The 22,417-nt window shown below is 44.9% G+C and overlaps 1 protein-coding gene across 9 annotated transcripts in view; it reads left to right on the top strand.

Moving 5' to 3' along the window:
- Window positions 1-22,417, top strand: part of LOC115472873 (disabled homolog 1-like) — a 610,553-nt gene that overhangs the window by 409,077 nt on the left and 179,059 nt on the right. For all 9 annotated transcript variants that reach the window (XM_030207355.1, XM_030207354.1, XM_030207353.1 and 6 more), the window contains one exon: window positions 12,268-12,407. In XM_030207355.1, the coding sequence (XP_030063215.1) occupies window positions 12,268-12,407 (140 nt within the window). The remainder of the gene's footprint in view (window positions 1-12,267; window positions 12,408-22,417) is intronic.

The raw sequence follows: 22,417 nt of genomic DNA, 5'->3' as shown, positions 1-22,417 counted from the left end.
GCAGCATGACCAGAAAAAAGAACTTCTTTGATTTATTTTCCATCTGTTGATCATCAGTTTCATAGTGTTCTCTTGTTTTAGTGTTGTTTGAAAGGTTGACAACCGTTCCCTTTTTAACCATCCCATCAGGTCTGCTGAGAGGGGGGGGGGGCAGGGGGGACAAAATTCCCCGGGCCCGGGCCTCCAAGGGGGGCCCGGCGCCAGGCCACCGGCGCTGCAGTTCCCAGTCTCACCTGCCTGCCTCCTTGACTCCAGGTCCCCTGCATTCGAAGCGGCAGTCACAGATCGCCTCTCTTCTGGCCTTCCCTCCCTGTGTCCCGCCCTCGCGGAAACTGGAAGTTACATCAGACAAGGGCGGGACACAGGCAGGGAAGGCCAGAAGAGAGGCGATCTGCGACTGCTGCCTTGAATGCAGGGGGCCTGGAGCCGTGGAGGCAGGCAGGTGAGACCGCGGACTGCAGCGACGGGGGGCGGCAGCGGCGGGGGGAGCGACTGTGGATGGCGGAGGCGGGGCAGCCTTGCCCTGGGCCCGGCCTAGTTTCTCGGCGGCCCTGCATCCCATCCCACTCATTAGTTTATAAACATCTTTCATATCCTCTCTCTGTGGTCTTTTCTCCAAACCTGTATCGCCATTATTCATAAAGGGGTCCTTTTATGAAGTTGCGGCATAAGTGGGCCTGCGTTGGCATGTGTTTTTGACGCACACTGAGGCCCCTTTTTACAGCAGCGGGTAAAAGGCAGGGTTTTTTTAAAAGAAATGGACATGCGGCAAGTGATGTACTCGCCGCGCACCCATTTCAGGTGGGAGCGGTAAGGGCTCCCACGCTACCCCGGCGGTAACCGGGCAGCGAGTGGCACTGCCCGATTACTGCTGGGTACACACTGGCGCTACAAAAATTAAAATATTTTTCTAGTGCTGGAAATGGCGTGCGATAGGGGTATGAACTATCGCTGGGCTGCTGCGATACTTCCCTTTCAGCGAGCGGTAAGCCCGCATTGGGCTTACTGCTGCTTTGTAAAAGGGCCCCTAAGAGAGGTGTTCAGCTGTATACGTGTAAATGCAAGCCTCCCCAGCTCTGGTCCCTGAAACACTTAAAATACAGGTAAAATTGCAAGTATATGGGAGCTGTATTTCCATTTCTCTCACACCTTTTTCAATAGTAGCTCAAGGTGAGTTACATTCAAGTACACTGGATATTTCTCTGTCCCAGGAGGGCTCACAATTTAAGTTTGTACCTGAGGTAATGAAGGGTTAAGTGATTTGCCCAAGATCACAAGGAGCAGAAGTGGGATTTGAACCGGCCACTTCTGGACTGCAAGACTGGTGCTCTAACCACTAGGCTACTCCTCCTCTCAGTAACAGTCCATGTAGAAGCCTGCCCTGACGTCAGACTCACAGAAACAGAAGCCTGCACAGCCACCTTGCTGATCTGCAAGGGCAGGCTTCTTGCTAGTGGAATAGCAACATTCCATCTAGAATCTCAAATATTTAGATTTTGCTCACACCTTTTTCAGTAGTAGCTCAAGGTGAGTTGCATTTAGGTACACTGGATAGTTCTCTGTCCCAGGAGGGCTCATAATCTAAGTTTGTACCTGAGGTAATGAAGGGTTAAGTGACTTGCCCAAGATCACAAGGAGCAGCAGTGGGATTTGAACCGGCCACCTCTGGACTGCAAGACTGGTGCTCTAACCACTAGGCTACTCCTCCACCCCAAAGAATCTTGTTACTCTTTGGGGTTCTACATGGAATGTTGCTACATTTTAAAATTCTGCATGGAATTATGGAATCATGTTATTCTTTAACTTTATTTAGATTTTGCTCACATCTTTTTCAGTAGTAGCTCAAGGTGAGTTACATTCAGGTACACTGGATAGTTCTCTGTCCCAGGAGGGCTCACAATCTAAGTTTGTACCTGAGGTAATGGAGGGTTAAGAGACTTGCCCAAGATCACAAGGAGCAGCAGTGGGATTTAAACCAGCCACCTCTGGATTGCAAGACTGGTGCTCTAACCACTAGGCCACTCTTCCACAGTATAGGGTGAGTAATTTTGTAAAATCCCTTTTCTGCAGGTAAGGCACAGTTTGACTCCCAGAACTAGCTTTGAAAGTTACCCTCATCATTGTTATCGCACAGTTGCAACTTCTCTGCAACTCAAGAGCCCAGGGAGAACATCTGCCAGTGATTTGCTGAAGGCCGCAAGATATTTTCATCATTTTTGATTAGATTTTCTCATCTAAGCATGAGAATTAGGGTTGTGCATTCATTTTGAAATGGAATAAGAAACACAAGAAAACAAGCGTATTCTCATTCATTTCGAAACAAAACATTTTTGAAAAATGGTTTCATTCTTCATTTTAGTGCTTGTTGTTTGACAATAGTACAATGCTAAAAGAGAAAGAAAACAAACAAACAAAATCCCCTGACTTCTTCCCCCCACCCCCACTCTCACTCAACATAAATGAGATGGAACTAGGAAACAGGATGGACTTCTCTAAAGAGAAGGATCTGTCTCTATATTAGAAGCAAAAGTGCATTGACAGCCCCAAATCCACAGCCATTTATAATTTTACGAAGCTGTTCTGTAAAGGGTGCTAACAATCAAGTACCCAAAATCTGTACACTTGTAACGGTATCAGTTTATTACTGAAATATGTAGCATATTTGCTGGATATATATACAGCAATATATTTGTGTATCTTTTAAAAATATATATTTGACACAGCAGCAGAGAGAATAGTTTTATTTCAAGCCCCTCTCTCTCCATTCCTTTTTCTGGGAGCTTCTGAGAGCAGGAATAAGTTCATCACAAACACTTAACAAACACAAAAGAGCTTCCTCTGCCCTCCCACCTAACAAAAGATGGACTAAGGTGAGCACCTGAAGACCCCATTGAAAACAAAGAACTCAGAGGAAAAGCATAAACAGAACATTTGCCTGTCATCAGAGGTATGCCTGCCCCTCCCATCATCTATCAGACAAATGGACGCCAGGACATCTGCAGAAAGAAGGACTTATAATGTGGTCATGTGAACAGACTACTTTAACCATAATGCCTTGCAAAATATCCAGGACATGCACACACCATGCTTCTCTGCTAACATTATAAAAGGCCTGGAAACAGCCCAGCTCTCGCTCTTGGGACCTGCCCCTCTTGGGACCTGCCTCCTCTGGAAACCTGCCTCTCTTGGAAACTGCTGCTCTCTTTGGGGTCCGCTGATGCCTTGCTCCTAAAACATGTGCTTACCTAATGCTGTTCATACTGTGTAACAAGGACTTGTAAGTAACATAACTTTTGATCTACCTGCTACTTTGTTCTATTTTACGCACAGATTATCTGTTCTAAGATCCCTTTAAAACCTACCTCTCGTGTGCAATTGTATATTAAATCAACCTTTTTTGAAGCTAAAAATACGGTCTCTTTGTGTTCTGAGTATATTGAAGCTATATATATATTTAATTTATTTAATTTATTGCAATTATCACCTTTGGTGATTGGTGGAGAAATTAATATCCTAAAACTTATAAATACAGCACCTGCTCTTAAATTATAAGCAGTGGCGAGTTGCTCTAGAGCTATTTTCCCCAAAATAAATCATTTCTTCCAACATATTAATTGCTGGAGAAGTGGGTAGAATTTCTTGTAACACACTAAGATAGTATTCTATAGTGCCATCTGGGTACCCTGATTTTGTTATAGAACATGGCCTAAGGGCCCATTTTACCAATCTGCGTAAACATCTATGCGCGCCCAACGTGCGCCAACATGGAGTTACCGCCCAACTACCGCGTGGCTCTTGCGGTAATTTCATTTTTTGGCGCGCGTCCGATACACACATCTGAAAAATATTTTTTATGTTTGGACGCGCGTAACGAGCATGTGCCAAGTGGCATTTGATGCACGTAGGTCATTACCGCCCAGATTCTCTACCACTAGGTCAATGGCTGGAGGTAAAGTGTCAGACCCAAAATGGATGCGCGGCAATTTTGATTTCGCCGCACGTCCATTTTCGGCAAAAAAGCAAAAAGAGGCCTTTTTTTTACAGGCGCACTGAAAAATGGATTGGCGCGCACCCAAAACCCGCACCTACACTACATAATTTATGCATGTCAAAAAGTGCACAACCCACATTCCATATTGACTCCATTCATGTGTCACACTCAACTTCAAACTACATGCCATCACATTTAGGGGCTTGTTTTGAAAGGTTTGGACAAGCTCCTGGAGGAAAAGTCCATAGCCTGTTATTGAGGTAGATATGGGGGAAGTTACTGTATGCCCTGGGATTGGTAGTCTGGAATGCCGCTATTAATTGGGTTTCTGCCAGGTACTTGTGGCCTGGATTGGCCATTATCGGAAACAGGATATGGAGCTAGATGGACCATTAGCTACGTTATGGTTATGTTACTATGGGGGCTCATTTTTGAAAGAGAAAAACATCCAAAAAGTGGCATATATCTGCATTTGGACGTTTTTCTCACAAAAAAGTCCAAATTGGTATTTTTGAAGGGCAACGAAAATGATAAAGGGGGCGGGACGACTTCTCTATAAAGAAAGGCTAAAGCGGCTAGGGCTCTTCAGCTTGGAGAAAAGGCGGCTGAGGGGAGATATGATAGAGGTCTATAAAATAATATTAAATTAACTTGGGGAAAATCCACTATTTCTGGGATAAGCAGTATAGAATGTTTTGTACTTTTTTGGGTTCTTGCCGGGTATTTGTGACCTGGATTGGCCACTGTTGGAAACAGGATGCTGGGCTTGATGGACCTTTGGTCTTTCCCAGTATGGCAATGCTTATGTACTTGGGATTCTGAATGGAATCTTGCTACTCTGTGAAATTCTGCATGGAATCTTGTTATTCTTTAGAATTCTAGAATCTTGCTATTCTTTGCAGTTGTACATGGAATGTTGCTACTCTTTGGGTTTCTGCAAGGTACTTGTGATCTGGATTGGCCACTGTTGGAAACAGGATGCTGGGCTTGAAGGACCTTTGGTCTTTCCCAGTATGGCAATACTTATGTACTTATGACCTTTTTTTTTTATTTATGCTGGACCTGTAAAATGCATCAAAAGCCTGCTGGGAAGTCAGTGTTTAATTTTAGTGCCTTTTCACATGAGTTATCTTTCACTGTCAGGGGCTGCAAATCACCTTCGATGCCACACTTTCAATTAGGGCTTTGGTGCTATGCTTCAAAGCTCATTTTCACTTAGAGGACAGTGACTACATCTGAAGACAGCTTCAGTCCCTACCTCCTGTGGAGCGCATCTGTCAATGGTAGAGACTAGAAAGGTATTTTTGGTACTAGCGATCAGCTCTTTAACCTGCCTGTAATTAAATACCGTTGGAAATCTTTCTATAGTGAACTTTAAAAAAAAGTATATGAACATTACTTCAAAGATTGTGCAATTACAATATCTAGATGTTGTCCTCCACTGGTGGTGAGTAGTACCTGCATATCCTCCACCTTCTGGCTGTGTTTTCATAGTAACATAGTAGATGACGGCAGAAAAAGACCTGCACAGTCCATCCAGTCTGCCCAACAAGATAACTCATATTTGCTGCTTTTTGTGTATACCCTACTTTGATTTGTACCTGTGCTCTTCAGGGCACAGACCGTATAAGTCTGCCCCGTACTATCCCCGCCTCCGAACCACCAGCCCCACCTCCCAATCACCGGCTCTGGCACAGGCACAGACCGTATACGTCTGCCCAGCACTATCCTCACCTCCCCACCACCAGCCCTGCCTCCCAACCACCGGCTCTGGCACAGACTGTACAAGTCTGTCCAGCACTATCCCCGCCTCCCAACCACCAGTCCCGCTTCCCACCACCGGCTCTGGTACAGACCGTATAAGTCTGCCCAGCCCTATCCCCGCCTCCCAACCACCAGCCCCGCCTCCCGATCTTGACTAAGCTCCTGAGGATCCATTCCTTCGGCACAGGATTCCTTTATGCTTATCCCACGCATGTTTGAATTCCGTTACCGTTTTCATTTCCACCACCTCCCGCGGGAGGGCATTCCAAGCATCCACTACTCTCTCCGTGAAAAAATACTTCCTGACATTTTTCTTGAGTCTGCCCCCCTTTTCCATCCTGCTCGCTCAGAAGCTGTGTAAACATTCATACCATATTTGTATTTTTCCCAAAAGACTATTCTACACAGAGAGAGTATGAGAGAAATTGGATTCCAGTATCCTTAATATGATTGCAGCCTATGTTAATTGCTTAGCTGCGTTCCCGGGTTCACTCTTACTATGTTCACCTTCAGCAATTGTAAAATGCAACAGCTGCAAAAATGAAATACTTGGAGTGGACGAGTATTGTAACGCTTAATGCAGTGGGGTGAGAACCTGGGGGACTGGGTTCATTTCTCACTGTGACTCCTTGTGAATCTGGGCATGTCACTTAACCCTCGATACAACGCTCAGGGGCCCTATTACTAAGCCGCGTAGGCACCTACGTGCACCCAATGCACGCCAAATTGGAGTTACTGCCTGGTTACCACGTGGCCCTGGCGGTAATTTCAATTTTGGCGTGCATCCACTACGCTCATCTGAAAATTATTTTTTTATTTTCTGGCACGCGGCATCTACGCTCGTAGGCCATTAACACCCGGTTACAGCATGAGACCTTACTGCTAGGTCAATGGCTTGCGGTAAGGTCTCAGACCCAAAATGGACGCATGGCAATTTTCATTTTGCCGCATGTCCATTTTCGGCAACAATTTTAAAAAGGCCTCACATTAAACGTCACCTGCCGTTTAGACTCCCAGTCTCGTAAGGTCTTCTTGTAATTTTTCACAATCTTCCCGCGGTTTAACGACTTTGAATAACTTTGTGTCATCAGGAAATTTAATTACCTCACTAGTTACTCCTATCTCTAGGTCATTTATAAATATGTTAAACAGCAGCGGTCCAAGCACAGACCCCTGGGGAACCCCACTAACTACCCTTCTCCATTGAGAATACTGACCATTTAACCCTACTCTCTGTTTTAACCAGACTGAGTACAGAGAACCAGGAATGCAAGGTTCAAATCCCACTGTCACTCCTTGTGATCTTGGGTTAGACACTTGGCACAAATGTGGATTGTAAGTTTAGCACTCTCTAGGTAGTGTTGGGGTGATCTGTAAGAAATTTTACTATTGTTTTTATCTAGGGTTGGAGAGACCCATGAGGACCCTCTGTGGTAGGCTGGCGAGCTAGCCATTCACCAGAGAGGTTCCTCTCAAGGCTGTCGTCTATAAAGCACCAGCGCTTATCTGACTCGCTTCTAATGTTCATGGACGTATGCGTATTCTTATTAACCATTTTATCGCTAGATATTTCATAGAAAGAAGTGAGAGAAGTTATAAGGATAATTACCTTTAATATAGCTTACCACAATAATATAACGGGATCAGGAATACAAGCAGATGGGTGGATGGGCGGACAGCACTTTGTGTAGCAAGTCAAAAGGTCTTCTGACACGCCTTAAATCTTCCTGCCTTATATACTCTCCTAACTCCATTCTAAGTAAAGGAGCCCATAAGCTACAATGTTACACTTGTTTACTTCAAACTAGCTGACCACATTCTTGCTCAATCAGTAAGTCATTTCCTTTGCACCTGCAGACACTTAAGAAAAACAAGTCTTTTTCTAACTTAAATGGGGAATTTGGGGAATATCCACTTTATAACTGACACTTTAGATCTTCCATTTTGTTTTCTGATCTCCATTTTGTTTTCACACTTCTTGCCCTTTCTTTTCCAATTCAGGCCATTCAGGTCTCAGTTTAGGCTTAAAAACTAGGCCATAGTTTTCCAGCAAGCTCCTAGTTATGCCAACCATCAGATTTCTGACTTGGCCAATGTCTCTAGTAGCCTGAGCTCTATGGCTCAGCCCTCCACCATTCCGGGGGTCTCTGGCTGTATTATATCTTATCACTATCCATAGAGAATTACTGAAAATTTATTGAAAGGGGTCTATACATTTAGGAGGCAATTCTACAAAGTGTGAGCCAAGTATTCATGTAAATAACCTGAATGTAACTCACCTTGAGCTACATCCAAAATCTCTTCTCCTTTTTCTACCAGGAAGACCTTCGCTGTAGTCTACAATGTGACTTTCTTATGTACTGCACTCATTGACCTTCTTTTGTATTCTATTGAGCTTTCAGCTACAGTTGCATTTGGTATATGGACTTTTAAAATCTAATTACATAGTTGTTGAAGAAAATTGGTTCAAAGTATGAATAATACCAGATTAATGCTGCTGAACCTTCTCCATCTTTAGTCAGCAACAAAACAAAATGGCTTCCCTGAATAACAAAAAGGTTTTACCTTGCAATTTCTGTTAGGGGGGTGCTCAGCTTGCTGTGCTTAGGAGGTTGTTCCAGGCTGCAGTGCCGCACATTCTCCTGTGCCTGGGTGCTATAACAATGCTAATTGCCATCATGAAGATTTTAGACTGCTTGCAATATGCCAACCTGTTAAATCTCTGTGTGATTTAAGCCATTGCAGGTTTATAATTTGAATGTGTTGATGGATACAAGTTTTTGTATTTTATTTGAAGGAAACAGGCAGCAGTGTGGTGTTCTCCAGAGAACTGGCTGCTTGAAGCATGTTATTGACTTTGCTGATAATATCATTATATAGTTTAGATGATCTTAAAAATGGGAAATTCATATTTTACCCTGAGGGACACAAGGATTTAAATAAGGCACATAGCTGTTTCCAGGCTATCAAGTAGGATTACTTGATCTCCCTAACAGATGGTGGTATATTACATTAGTAGAGATAAATAACAAAGCCATCTCTCGAAACTGTGTCATTCATAATACCTTATTAGGAAATTTAGTTATCTGTGGAAGAGGGAGATATTAGTAATGAAGATTTAAGACTAAGTAGCACTTGACAAACGATGTTAAGACTGTGTTTTGAAAATTAAGATTGTAGACATAAGAGCTATTAATCCATGTTGAGAATGATCTTTATAAAATACAATAAGTATGCCCATCGCAAATGATAGGATGGAAGCATTTCACAATATATAGTGCACATGTGTCCATTTTTCAAGGGTGGCCCAAGGCAAGATGCCGCTGGCACTCCCCCCTCCCGGGCCACGGTCTGGCATCTACTCCCCTCCTTCCTGCACCCCCTTCCCCGAGTTTACCTTCTTTGTCCATTTTCCAAAAGGCGGCAGCGATTCCCATGTGCTGCCCTGCCGCCGGCACCGGCCTCTTCTCTACTGCAGCCTGAGGAAACAGGAAGTTACATCAGAGAGGTGGGCCACAGTAAAGAGAACAGGCCAGTGCTGGCGGCAGGGCAGCACACGGGAATCGCTGCCACCTCTTGGAAAATGGACAAAGAAGGTAAACTCGGGGAAGGGGGTGCAGGAAGGAAAGGCGAGATGCTGCTCCAGTAAGAATGCCACCTGAGGTCCCCATCTCAGGTGGCTTAATGGTAGGGCTGTCACTACAATTTCTTCTCAACACAGAAATGGTGTGTTCAGTGGAGTACACACAGAAGGTCATTTTAGAAGCACTACATTGGAAAATAATGGCAGGAGTAACCTAATGGTCACCACAGTGGGCTTAAAATTTGGGGAGCTGTTTTCAATTCCCACTGCAGCTCCTTGTGACCCAAGGCAAGTCATTTAATCCTCCATTGTTCCATGTACACAAATTTAAATTGTGAACCAACTAGGGATAAAATACCTGTATATAATAAGTGTATATTGTGAAGATGAAGCTCCTGCTTCACTCTCCAGCAGGCCTCACTGGCCTATGGCCTCAGAACAGGACTCTAAACCATCTCTTCTTAGCAGCCTGAGCAATCCAACCTCAAGCTCCTGGGCCCCTTTTTCACTCAGGGTGAGCTGGTTCTCAGTATGCAAATTATAAGCAGATTAGCTTGCTACCCTTTCACACTCAGGGTGACCTGGTTCTCCAGAGGCACAATTAAACAGGTCTTACCAACAGCATATTCAGGCAATTCTTTATTCCAGCCCCCTGGGCACACTTCTTCTAGCTTAAATACTTTATAAATTCACATATCTTCACACTGAGCCTCCCCACACAGATACCTGGGCTCAGTGCTAACTTCAATACTTTGGGGACTTCTAACGCCAGGCTTTGCAGCCTGCTTCTCAGTACTGGGACACACAGCCCTACTTCTTCTTTGAACACACAGTTCCTCTTTCTTCTTTGGACACCCAGTCCCGGACACACAGTTCCTCTAAGTACTGAGGCTACACAGTCCAATAATAATGCTTTAGGGACTTCTTACCCCAGCCTGTTTTTCTTCCTTGAGCACCCAGTACACCACAAGTCCATAGGGTTTAGCCAGCGCTTTCCAGGGAGATTCTCCTTCTTCAGCTACCAGCTCTCTTCTTTTTCTTTCACAACTCAGGTGGGGTATAAAGTGGTTAATTAGCTACACAGGACCCAGCCCATAACCGCCTGCACCTGTAGACCTCCCAGGGCTCTCCCCGGTCCTAGCGACCTCCATCTATTCTCCTAGCGCCCTCTAGTGGCCTACCCCGGACATCCTGAACATTTTTAGGGGAACAGCGCCATCTAGTGGCCTGCCCCAGCTAGGACAGCCTCTTATTTATCACAATATCAAATCCATGACCCCATTATTTACACATGGAGATTTCAGGACAGTGATATATTTGCGTGTTGATGCACCAGAACACAAAGGTTTCAGGGTGGTGTGGTTTGGAAGGGCAGAAAAATGAGCATGTAGTTATACGCACATATTACAAAACATCTGTGCCACGTTTTGCACCTTCTCTGAGGTACCCAAGAGCCAGCTACCAGTGTGTTAGAGCATAGGGTGTTCTTCAGTGAATAAGGACGCAACAGTGTTCACCTCTATGGTTCCTAACAACACCTCAAGAAAGCATTCTTAACTGACTCCTCTTGTATGTGCAGGTTTTAAAATATGTCAAATTGTACTAATCCGCAAACGAACATTTTCCGGAGATGGGAAGGCGGTAGAACTAGAGGGCACGATATGAGATTGAAGGGGGGCAGACTCAAGAAAAATGTCAGGAAGTATTTTTTCACGGAGAGAGTGGTGGATGCTTGGAATGCTCTCCCACGGGAGGTGGTGGAGCGGAAAACGGTAATGGAATTCAAGCATGCGTGGGATAAACATAAAGGAATCCTGTTCCGAGGGAATGGATCCTCAGAAGCTTAGCTGAGATTAGGTGGCAGAGCCGGTGGTGGGAGGCGGGGCTGGTGGTTGGGAGGCGAGGATATTGCTGGGCAGACTTATACGGTCTGTCCCAGAGCCGGTGGTTGGGAGGCAGGGATAGTGCTGGGCAGACTTATACGGTCTGTGCCCTGAAAATGACAGAAACAAATCAAGGTAAGGTATACACAAAAAGTAGCACATATGAGTTTATCTTGTTGGGCAGACTGGATGGACCGTGCAGGTCTTTTTCTGCCATCATCTACTATGTTACTATGTACATATATTGCAAAAGAAGTAAATATGTGTGTACACGGCAGCACTTACATACGTAAAGGCCAAGTGATGCTTAACTTCTTAAGCATATGTTGATTTGTGAAGTAGATGGACGATCCAGCTGTATGTGTCAGAACATAAAGGGGCTCATTTTCAAAACAGAAAAACGTCCAAAAACGGCACAAAGCATCAGATGGATGTTTTTTTTTTCCCAAAACGTCCAAATTGCTATTTTCAAAACCTTGTTGAAGACATTTTTCTGTGCAGTTCATCTGCAGTGCATCCAAATCACAAGGGAGCGTAGTGGGGATGGGATTTGGGCATTCCGCCACCACTGCCCCCCCCCCTCCCCGGTACGCCACTGTCTTAATGTTAGCCGCAGAGCTAACGAGGCACCGGTTTGAATATTGGCTAGTTCCCAGTTAACTTGTAGGTAGTAACAAGAGGTGTTTTGGGTGCCCCTTGTTCCTATCTCCTCTCTCTTCTCCGAAAGCGAATGATAGGCCTGGCATGAAACCCTGCCCCCCAACCCCTGTAGCCCCCCCCCCCTGGGCCTCCCTGGAATCTCCCTGTTAGTCTAGGTGATCATATGGGCAGGAGCCATACTGACTCATGGCCAACTCAGTTTCAATTAGCCCTGGACATAGCCCGGCACTCAATATTCAAGGCTAATTCTGCTCATGGCGGTTAGTGGTTTTTTTGTTGACTCCTTCAGGCTGAATATTGACTGGTGTGCTATTTTTCCAGCAGTTCTCAAAATATTGCTAAACACAATTGCCATGTGTATTTCAGCAGTATGTGTTTCTTTTTAGGTCAGGACCGAAGTGAAACTACTTTAATAAGAAGATTTAAAGGTGATGGTGTTCGATACAAAGCAAAGCTGATTGGCATTGATGAGGTTTCTGCAGCCCGGGGAGACAAGTTATGTCAAGACTCTATGATGAAACTCAAGGTAAAATACGACTTTTATATTTAGATGATCTACAGCACAACAGGAAGACTATTTCTCAGCAGAAGCAGGACTCTGTGTTCTGGTAAATATGTGTCATAGCATAACGATTAGTTCAGCAAACCAAGGGGCTGATATACTAACACAGAAAAGGACAGCAGATAAAGGTTTATCCAATCTTCCCATCCATAGGAAGCAGCTCTGTGGGTGCTGTGGATGCTTAAGCACCTTCAATATTGAGCAAACTCCTTGACTGTGTCCAGGCACGGGCAATTTCTATTGGGTTTAGCACTCCCCAATCATTTTGAAAAATTGGCTTGTATGTTCCCAAGCTTAGCCGGTGGTGAGAGGCAGGGCTGGTGGTTGGGAGGTGTGGATAGTGCTGGGCAGACTTATACGGTCTGTGCCAGAGCCGGTGGTGGGAGGCGGGGCTGGTGGTTGGGAGGTGGGGATAGTGCTGGGCAGACTTATACGGTCTGTGCCAGAGCCGGTGGTGGGAGACGGGGCTGGTGGTTGGGAGGCGGGGATAGTGCTGGGCAGACTTATATGATCTGTGCCCTGAAAAAGACAGGTACAAATCAAGGTAAGGTATACACAAAAAATGGCACATGTGAGTTTATCTTGTTGGGCAGACTGGGTGGACCGTGCAGGTCTTTTTCTGCCGTCATCTACTATGTTACTATGTATACAATTTATCTCTACAGTCACTCATCATCATTTGTGCTTTTGTCCCATGCTTTATTGAATTGGGATACAATCCCCATTTCTACCACTTCCTCTGGGGGAAGGGGGGCTTGGGTTGAGATTGCAAGGGGGGGGGGGGGGAACTAGACTGCCAAGGAATATTTTTATGAGACAGAGGATAAAACTACTACACTAGGGATTTTTGTGTGGGTGGGAGGGAGGGAAGCCTGGGGGCCATTAAATCACCCAGGAATCTATTTTATTTAATACGGTGGGTGGGGGTCAGCTAGTTACAGTTAGGATCGGCCTGGTGGGGGGGGGGAGAAGAAGCAGTTCAGGCAGGGTTGTCAGGTTGGAGGGAGAAATGTGGTGCTGCTAGATACCTGTGCCTCTCAAACAACTCTTCTATGCTGCCCTGGACCTGGTGTAAAGCTTCCCGTGCTAAACATTTGTGAGATTTTTTTTTTTTTAGCATAGCTATGAGTTGGGTAATGACCACATTATGAACATAACATAAGAACGTAAGTGTTGCCATACTGGGACAGACTGAAGGTCCATCAAGCCCAATATCCATGGGAGACGTATGTGTTAGGCGGTGAGAGTCTGATAGGTACGGACGGGGAGAGGGATCTTGGGGTGATAGTATCTGAGGACCTGAAGGCAACGAAACAGTGTGACAAGGCGGTGGCCGTAGCTAGAAGGCTGCTAGGCTGTATAGAGAGAGGTGTGACCAGCAAAAGAAAAGAGGTTTTAATACCTCTGTATAAGACGTTGGTGAGGCCCCACCTGGAGTATTGTGTTCAGTTTTGGAGGCCGTATCTTGTGAAGGATGTTAAAAAAATGGAAGCGGTGCAAAAAAAGCTACGAGAATGGTATGAGATTTGCATTACAAGACGTATGAGGAGAGACTTGTTGACCTGAGCATGTATACCCTGGAGGAAAGGAGAAACAGGGGTGATATGATACAGACGTTCAAATATTTGAAAGGTATTACTCTGCAAACGAACGTTTTCCGGAGAGGGAAAGGCGGTAGAACTAGAGGACATGAAATGAGACTGAAGGGGGGCAAACTCAAGAAAAGTGTCAGGAAGTATTTTTTCACGGAGAGAGTGGTGGATGCTTGGAATGCCCTCCTGCGGGAGGTGGTGGAGAGGAAAACGGTAACGGAATTCAAACATGCGTGGGATAAACATAAAGGAATCCTGCTCAGAAGGAAGGGATCCCCAGAAGCTTAGCCGGTGGTGGGAGGCAGGGCTGGTGGTTGGGAGGTGGGGATAGTGCTGGGCAGACTTATACGGTCTGTGCCAGAGCCGGTGGTGGGAGGCGGGGCTGGTGGTTGGGAGGTGGGGATAGTGCTGGGCAGACTTATACGGTCTGTGCCAGAGCCGGTGGTGGGAGGCGGGGCTGGTGGTTGGGAGGCGGAGATAGTGCTGGGCAGACTTATACGGTCTGTGCCCTGAAAAGGACAGGTACAAATCAAGGTAAGGTATACACAAAAAATGGCACATGTGAGTTTATCTTGTTGGGCAGACTGGGTGGACCGTGCAGGTCTTTTTCTGCCATCATCTACTATGTTACTACTATCCTGTGTTGGAAAGAAAGAAAACTCATCCTATATAAACTAGAACCATTTGGTTAAAAAAAGAGAACACATTGTGCTTATAATAGAGAGAAGACGCAGGCCATTAATCTGCTTTGTAAATAACAGAAAAAAAAAGTCTGTTTAAAAGTCATTAGTGAGTCAATGGCATAGACAATATTTGAAGGTTGTAAATATTAAGTTGTAGTTAATTTTCATATCACCATAGATAATGGTTTGCAGTTTTCCCTCTCGGATAAAGCTGCCTTTGTCTCTGCTGCTGAACCATGCTAGTCTTGTCCTTTGCCCTCACAGGAAAATCACTTCTGTAGCTCTATGATACAGATTTCCCAGTCAACATAATTGAAAGAATAGTCGGAGCAGGACTGAGAGACGGCAAGATGCATGTAGGGGATCTCACAGACGGTGCCCATCTTCCAAGCAGACGTGTTCCGATGATATACATTTCACTGTAATATTTCTGCTCTGAATGCTTTATGCAGCTTGATTGCTTTCTATGTGCTTTTCCAATTATGCCTGGAACAATGAAAGCTACAAACACAACGATACCAAATACTAGAACTGGAGGGGTATGAACCATGGGGGACACCGCCGATGCTCACTTCTACTGATTTAACCGAAAGCATGGGAAAACTAAAAGGCAGAGAGAATGGGCAAGAGGAGGCTGTCCGATAATGAAGATCTGTCTTTCTTGTCTTGAAGGCAAGGATAACAAATTCCTTACTTTATGATTTATAAGCATTTAAGGATTCCTCTAAAAGAAACTCTCCATGAAGTGGTTGGTTTAATATTTTATTATGCTGAGAGCATCACAAGGGGATTATTTTATTAGGGGCTTTAGAATGTAGAGCAGCATTTTACATGCTCAAGTAGGCTCTTCATTTTCATTTTATGTATTATATCCACATTCTGTCCTACCCAGAAATGTCCTAGGTGGATTACAATAAGACAGAAAAACGATAAAACATTAAAACCACATTGGAATAAAGTTGCCTGATGTATATGTACATAGAAAGCAGGCTTAGAAAAGCTGAAGACCCTATTTCATGAATACAGTGCACTCCATTTAAGTGCACGTCGGATAAGCGCATGATCTGTTTAACTGCATGCCGTACTTCGGTCCCGTTTTTGTCGCCATGAATTTCTATGGGGACAAACTTCGGTTTAGCACACCACTGATAAGTGCAAAATTCGCTTATATTCATGGTTTAAGACTGCTCCTCTGCAGGAAAGACTCCGCATAAGCGCATGCACGGAATATGGAAGCCGATTGGTGCGTGACAGTTCTTCCTACCATCTTGAATGAGTTTGCACCTCGTGGCATTTTCAATGCTGACGAAAACGGTCTCTACTGGCAAGCGATTCCTGATGGAACACTTTCATTCAAACAAGCTGAAACTACAGGAAGTAAAACGTCAAAGGACCGACTGACGATCCTCCTTTGCTGCCATATGGATGGGAGTGAGAAGTTGGAACCACTCATCACTGGAAAGAGCAAACAGCCCTGTTGCTTCAAGAATGTTAAGCGACTTCCTGTGTCATACGAGGCTAACACAAATTCATGGATGACTGGGGAAATTTGGAAGCAGTGGCTAAAGAAGTTAGACACTAGAATGCGGGCACAAAAGCGTCAGATTTTGTTGCTTTGTGATAATTGTGCTGCACACAGTAATGATGTCAGGCTGTCTAACATCAAGGGCCAACCTGTGGATCAGGGTATAATAGCCAATTTCAAACAACATTATCGGGCTCTTGTGCTACGTCGTTTGATGACTGGCATGGATAAACGTACTGTTGAACTAGCTCGTAATCTATCACTGTTGGATTCCCTACATATGCAGAAAGAAGCCTGGAATCATGTTACACAGGCAACCATTGTGAACTGCTACAAGCGGGCAAGCTTTGTTAGGGATGTGGAAAGGGCCGAAACAGATGCAGCTGTTGCAAGTGCGTCAGATGAACAGGCTATTGGCATCCCAGCCGGTGTTACTGAAGAGGAGTTTCATCACTACGTAGTTGTTGATTACGATCTACAAACAGCTGATGACAGCACTGATGTCGAGATATGTGCTTACACTCAGGCAATGGCTGATGATGAAACAGATGATGAAATGAGCAGCGAGGCACATGCTGATGAAATTCAACAGGCTTCTGTCACGTTTGCAAGAGAAGGGCGATGAAAATAATAAAGGGGATGGGACAACTTCCCTATGAGGAAAGGCTAAAGCAGCTAGGGCTCTTCAGCTTGGAGAAAAGGCGGCTGAGGGGAGATATGATAGAGGCCTATAAAATAATGAGTGGAGTTGAACGGGTAGATGTGAAGCATCTGTTCACGCTTTCCAAAAATACTAGGACTAGGGGGCATGCGATGAAGCTACAATGTAGTAAATTTAAAATGAATCGGAGAAAATTTTTCTTCACTCAACCTGTAATTTAACTCTGGAATTCGTTGCCAGAGAATGTGGTAAAGGCGGTTAGCTTAGCGGAGTTTTAAAAAGGTTTGGACGGCTTCCTAAAGGAAAAGTCCATAGACCGTTATTAAATGGACTTGGGGGAAATCCACTATTTCTGGGATAAGCAGTATAAAATGTTTTGTACTTTTTTGGGATCTTGCCAGGTATTTGTGATCTGGATTGGCCACTGTTGGAAACAGGATGCTGGGCTCAATGTACCTTTGGTCTTTCCCAGTTTGGCAATACTTATGTACTTCTGTACCTAAGCAGCCCGGTGGTACTTCCCACCCCTAGAGTGCTGCCCAGTTACTGCCGGGTTTGCGTGGGAGCCCTTACCGCCACCTCAATGGGAGGCGGTAAGGGCCCCCCCCCCCGAAATGGCAACGTGGCAAGTGATTTACTTGCCATACATCCATTTCCTGCAGGAAAGAAAGACTTCCCTTTTACCTGCTGCACCTCTTATAATGAATGGATTTTGTTGATGGAAGAGTTAGATACGATATATTACGCAATGCCAAAGATTTATCTCAACAGGGAAAAGTAAGTTATGGCCGTACATATTCTGGAGCAGAACCATACAATATCTTAGCAATGACTGTACAAGCTTTAAAGTACACCCTAACCTGAACAGGGAGCCAATGTGCTGTAGCCAACAAAGGTGTAACCCTTTTGAGCTTCCTTGCAGAGAGTAACTCAAACAGATTGCAACATTTTGCAAGGTCTGCAATTTCTTTTCAAAATTAATTGTGTGCAGTGTACAAAAAGAATGTTACAGTAATCTACTACTACTACTACTACTATTAAACATTTCTATAGCGCTACTAGACTTACGCAGTGCTGTACAAATTAACATGAAAAGACAGTCCCTGCTCAACAGAGCTTACAATCTAAATTGGACAGATGAACAGACAGCTAGGGGTGGGGAAATTGCAGTGGTAGGGGTGATAAGTGAGGGTGTTGAGTAAGAGAGTCATGGTTAGGAGTCAAAAGCAGTAGCAAAGAGGTGGGCTTTAAGCCTGGACTTGAAGACTGCCAGAGACTGAGCCTGACGTACTGGCTCAGGGAGACTATTCCAGGCATAGGGAGCAGCGAGATAGAAGGAACGGAGCCGGGAGTTAGCAGTGGGGGAGAAGGGGGACGACAGGAGACATTTACCCAGCGAACGGAGTTCACGGGGAGGAGTGTAGGGAGAGATGAGAGCGGAAAGGTAATGAGGAGCTGCGGAGTAGATGCACTTGTAGGTCAAAAGATAAGAGCCTGAACAGTTAACATGAATTACAAAGGTTCAAAGTAACATCTAATCTTTCTTAATCTCTTTAAAGTACGGAACACATGTTTTGTTAATTGAGTCATATGTTGCTCAAAAGACAGATTCTTATTTAATACTACTCTCAATATTTTAATGTCTGGTTCAATTGGGGAAAGTAGTCTTATCCTATATAATAAAACTCATCCTCAACGTTCTGAAGACACTGACGTCAGTGAAGCCAAGCCACTGACGTCACTTCCTTCAACACAGGTTCGAAGGGTTCGTGGTGGTGAAGCCACCGAAATCGCCAAGTCTCGGGGCCCCGCCCTCGCGTCAAACGTGATGACATCGAGGGCGGAGCAATGGCGTCAGAACGACGAAGGGGTCGGTAGGTAGGTAGGGAGGGAGGGAGGGAGAAGGGGGGGTGTTGGGGAGGAAAACCTTGCTAGCGTCCGTTTCATTTGCTCCAGAAATGGGCCGCTTTTACTAATCTATAATAATCATCCAATGCAAAGTCTATATATATACAGTGGTGGAAATAAGTATTTGATCCCTTGCTGATTTTGTAAGTTTGCCCACTGACAAAGACATGAGCAGCCCATAATTGAAGGGTAGGTTATTAGTAACAGTGAGAGATAGCACATCACAAATTAAATCCGGAAAATCACATTGTGGAAAGTATATGAATTTATTTGCATTCTGCAGAGGGAAATAAGTATTTAATCCCTCTGGCAAACAAGACCTAATACTTGGTGGCAAAACCCTTGTTGGCAAGCACAGCGGTCAGACGTTTTCTGTAGTTGATGATGAGGTTTGCACACATGTCAGGAGGAATTTTGGTCCACTCCTCTTTGCAGATCATCTCTAAATCATTAAGAGTTCTGGGCTGTCGCTTGGCAACTCGCAGCTTCAGCTCCCTCCATAAGTTTTCAATGGGATTAAGGTCTGGTGACTGGCTAGGCCACTCCATGACCCTAATGTGCTTCTTCCTGAGCCACTCCTTTGTTGCCTTGGCTGTATGTTTTGGGTCATTGTCGTGCTGGAAGACCCAGCCACGACCCATTTTTAAGGCCCTGGCGGAGGGAAGGAGGTTGTCACTCAGAATTGTACGGTACATGGCCCCATCCATTCTCCCATTGATGCGGTGAAGTAGTCCTGTGCCCTTAGCAGAGAAACACCCCCAAAACATAACATTTCCACCTCCATGCTTGACAGTGGGGACGGTGTTCTTTGGGTCATAGGAAGCATTTCTCTTCCTCCAAACACGGCGAGTTGAGTTCATGCCAAAGAGCTCAATTTTGTCTCATCTGACCACAGCACCTTCTCCCAATCACTCTCGGCATCATCCAGGTGTTCACTGGCAAACTTCAGACGGGCCGTCACATGTGCCTTCCGGAGCAGGGGGACCTTGCGGGCACTGCAGGATTGCAATCCGTTATGTCGTAATGTGTTACCAATGGTTTTCGTGGTGACAGTGGTCCCAGCTGCCTTGAGATCATTGACAAGTTCCCCCCTTGTAGTTGTAGGCTGATTTCTAACCTTCCTCATGATCAAGGATACCCCACGAGGTGAGATTTTGCGTGGAGCCCCAGATCTTTGTCGATTGACAGTCATTTTGTACTTCTTCCATTTTCTTACTATGGCACCAACAGTTGTCTCCTTCTCGCCCAGCGTCTTACTGATGGTTTTGTAGCCCATTCCAGCCTTGTGCAGGTGTATGATCTTGTCCCTGACATCCTTAGACAGCTCCTTGCTCTTGGCCATTTTGTAGAGGTTAGAGTCTGACTGATTCACTGAGTCTGTGGACAGGTGTCTTTCATACAGGTGACCATTGCCGACAGCTGTCTGTCATGCAGGTAGGAGTTGATTTGGAGCATCTACCTGGTCTGTAGGGGCCAGATCTCTTACTGGTTGGTGGGGGATCAAATACTTATTTCCCTCTGCAGAATGCAAATAAATTCATATACTTTCCACAATGTGATTTTCCGGATTTAATTTGTGATGTGCTATCTCTCACTGTTACCAATAACCTACCCTTCAATTATGGGCTGCTCATGTCTTTGTCAGTGGGCAAACTTACAAAATCAGCAAGGGATCAAATACTTATTTCCACCACTGTGTATATAAACCCAGTCTTCAACTAACTTAACACAAAAAGTAGCTGATAGTTCTGAATTACAATGGGACAAGTACAGTGAGGTCATCAGCACAGATAAAAAAATTTTCCCAAAGATGACATTACTGTATTAAAAACAATGGGCAATGAGGGTGAAACCTGAGGAACATCATAATTTCAGTTCCATAATGGGGAAAGTGCGTTCCTCACTTTAACCGCTAGGGGTTATGCTTCTGTATAAGGGACTCTTTGAGGGATGGGAGATGTGTTCTGGGGGTAAGGGGTTTGATTGAGACAGTGTGTGTATGTGTGTGGTGGGGGGGATGGTAGTGGCCCTTTAGGCTCTGGTGTAGGGCCATGGCTTTGAGACCCCATGCTGCGAAGCTGTTGGAATAACGCTGCATGTAACGTAGTTTACAATCAATATTATTTATTTATCACCACAGTCAGCAACCTGCAGGACTGTTATACTGCAGGTTTCTGACTCCTGTGGTAAATCAAGGTATTTATTTACAGTATTTATATCCCACAATTTCCCACCCATGGGCAGGCCCAATGTGGCTTACAACAATCTACATAAAAACACAGCAAGTCAGGGGTCAAACAATTAATGTCCTAGAAGTATAATGGGGAAAAGACAAAGTGTAGTAAATTTAAAACAAATCGGAGAAAATTTTTCTTCACCCAACGTGTAATTAAACTCTGGAATTCATTGCCGGAGAATGTGGTGAAGGCGGTTAGCTTAGCAGAGTTTAAAAAGGGGTTGGACGGTTTCCTAAAGGACAAGTCCATAAACCGCTACTAAACGGACTTGGAAAAATCCAAAATTCCAGGAATAACATGTATAGAATGTTTGTACGTTTGGGAAGCTTGCCAGGTGCCCTTGACCTGGATTGGCCGCTGTCGTGGACTGGATGCTGAGCTCGATGGACCCTTGGTCTTTTCCCAGTGTGGCATTACTTATGTACTTATGTCCTCTACTTGGCTCACTTTTATTACATAGAGCAGTGATTTAACCTATTGTGATGTCATAGTGGCTCATTCCACCAATAAGAGCCAACCTCATTAGTGATGTCACAATGGCTTGATTGTATAGAATGTTTGTACGTTTGGGAAGCTTGCCAGGTGCCCTTGGCCTGGATTGGCCGCTGTCGTGGACAGGATGCTGGGCTCGATGGACCCTTGGTCTTTTCCCAGTGTGGCATTACTTATGTCCTCTACTTGGCTCACTTTTATTACATAGAGCAGTGATTTAACCTATTGTGATGTCATAGTGGCTCATTCCACCAATAAGAGCCAACCTCATTAGTGATGTCACAATGGCTTGATTGTATAGAGTGTTTGTACGTTTGGGAAGATCGCCAGGTGCCCTTGGCCTGGATTGGCCGCTGTCGTGGACAGGATGCTGGGCTCGATGGACCCTTGGTCTTTTCCCAGTGTGGCATTACTTATGTACTTATGAGGTAAAGAGAAAGAGCAGCGGTGAGTAATGTGACACCGGGTAAGACAGATCAGAAGGTAGAGATGCCTGGCGGGAGTGATGCGTACGCTTTGCCAAATAGAAAGGTCTTGAGGCGCTTTTTGAAAGTAGGGTGGTCAGTAGTAGGTTTCAGCAGTTTAGGCAGTTCATTCCAGAGATGAGTGCTAGAGTAGGAGAAAGTTGATGCATAGGTGCTTTTGTATTTAAGTCCATTGTATTGTATTGTATTGTTACATTTATACCCCGCGCTTTCCCACCCATTAGCAGGCTCAATGCGGCTTACAAATATAACAGGTTTACAAGGTAACACAAAATGGATAAAACAGCTGAATATAGTATATAAAGAGGTAGACAATAAAAAGCGGTTAAGCAAGATGGGTAAGGGAGGAAGGCGGTAGAGGTAGGGAGTGGGAAGAGGGTATAAATTGGGA

The sequence above is a fragment of the Microcaecilia unicolor genome, chromosome 6 (assembly GCF_901765095.1).
Source record: "Microcaecilia unicolor chromosome 6, aMicUni1.1, whole genome shotgun sequence".
NCBI lineage: Eukaryota > Metazoa > Chordata > Amphibia > Gymnophiona > Siphonopidae > Microcaecilia > Microcaecilia unicolor.
The sequence above is the reverse complement of the archived record's forward strand: the minus strand, read 5'-3'. Positions and strand labels throughout refer to the sequence as shown.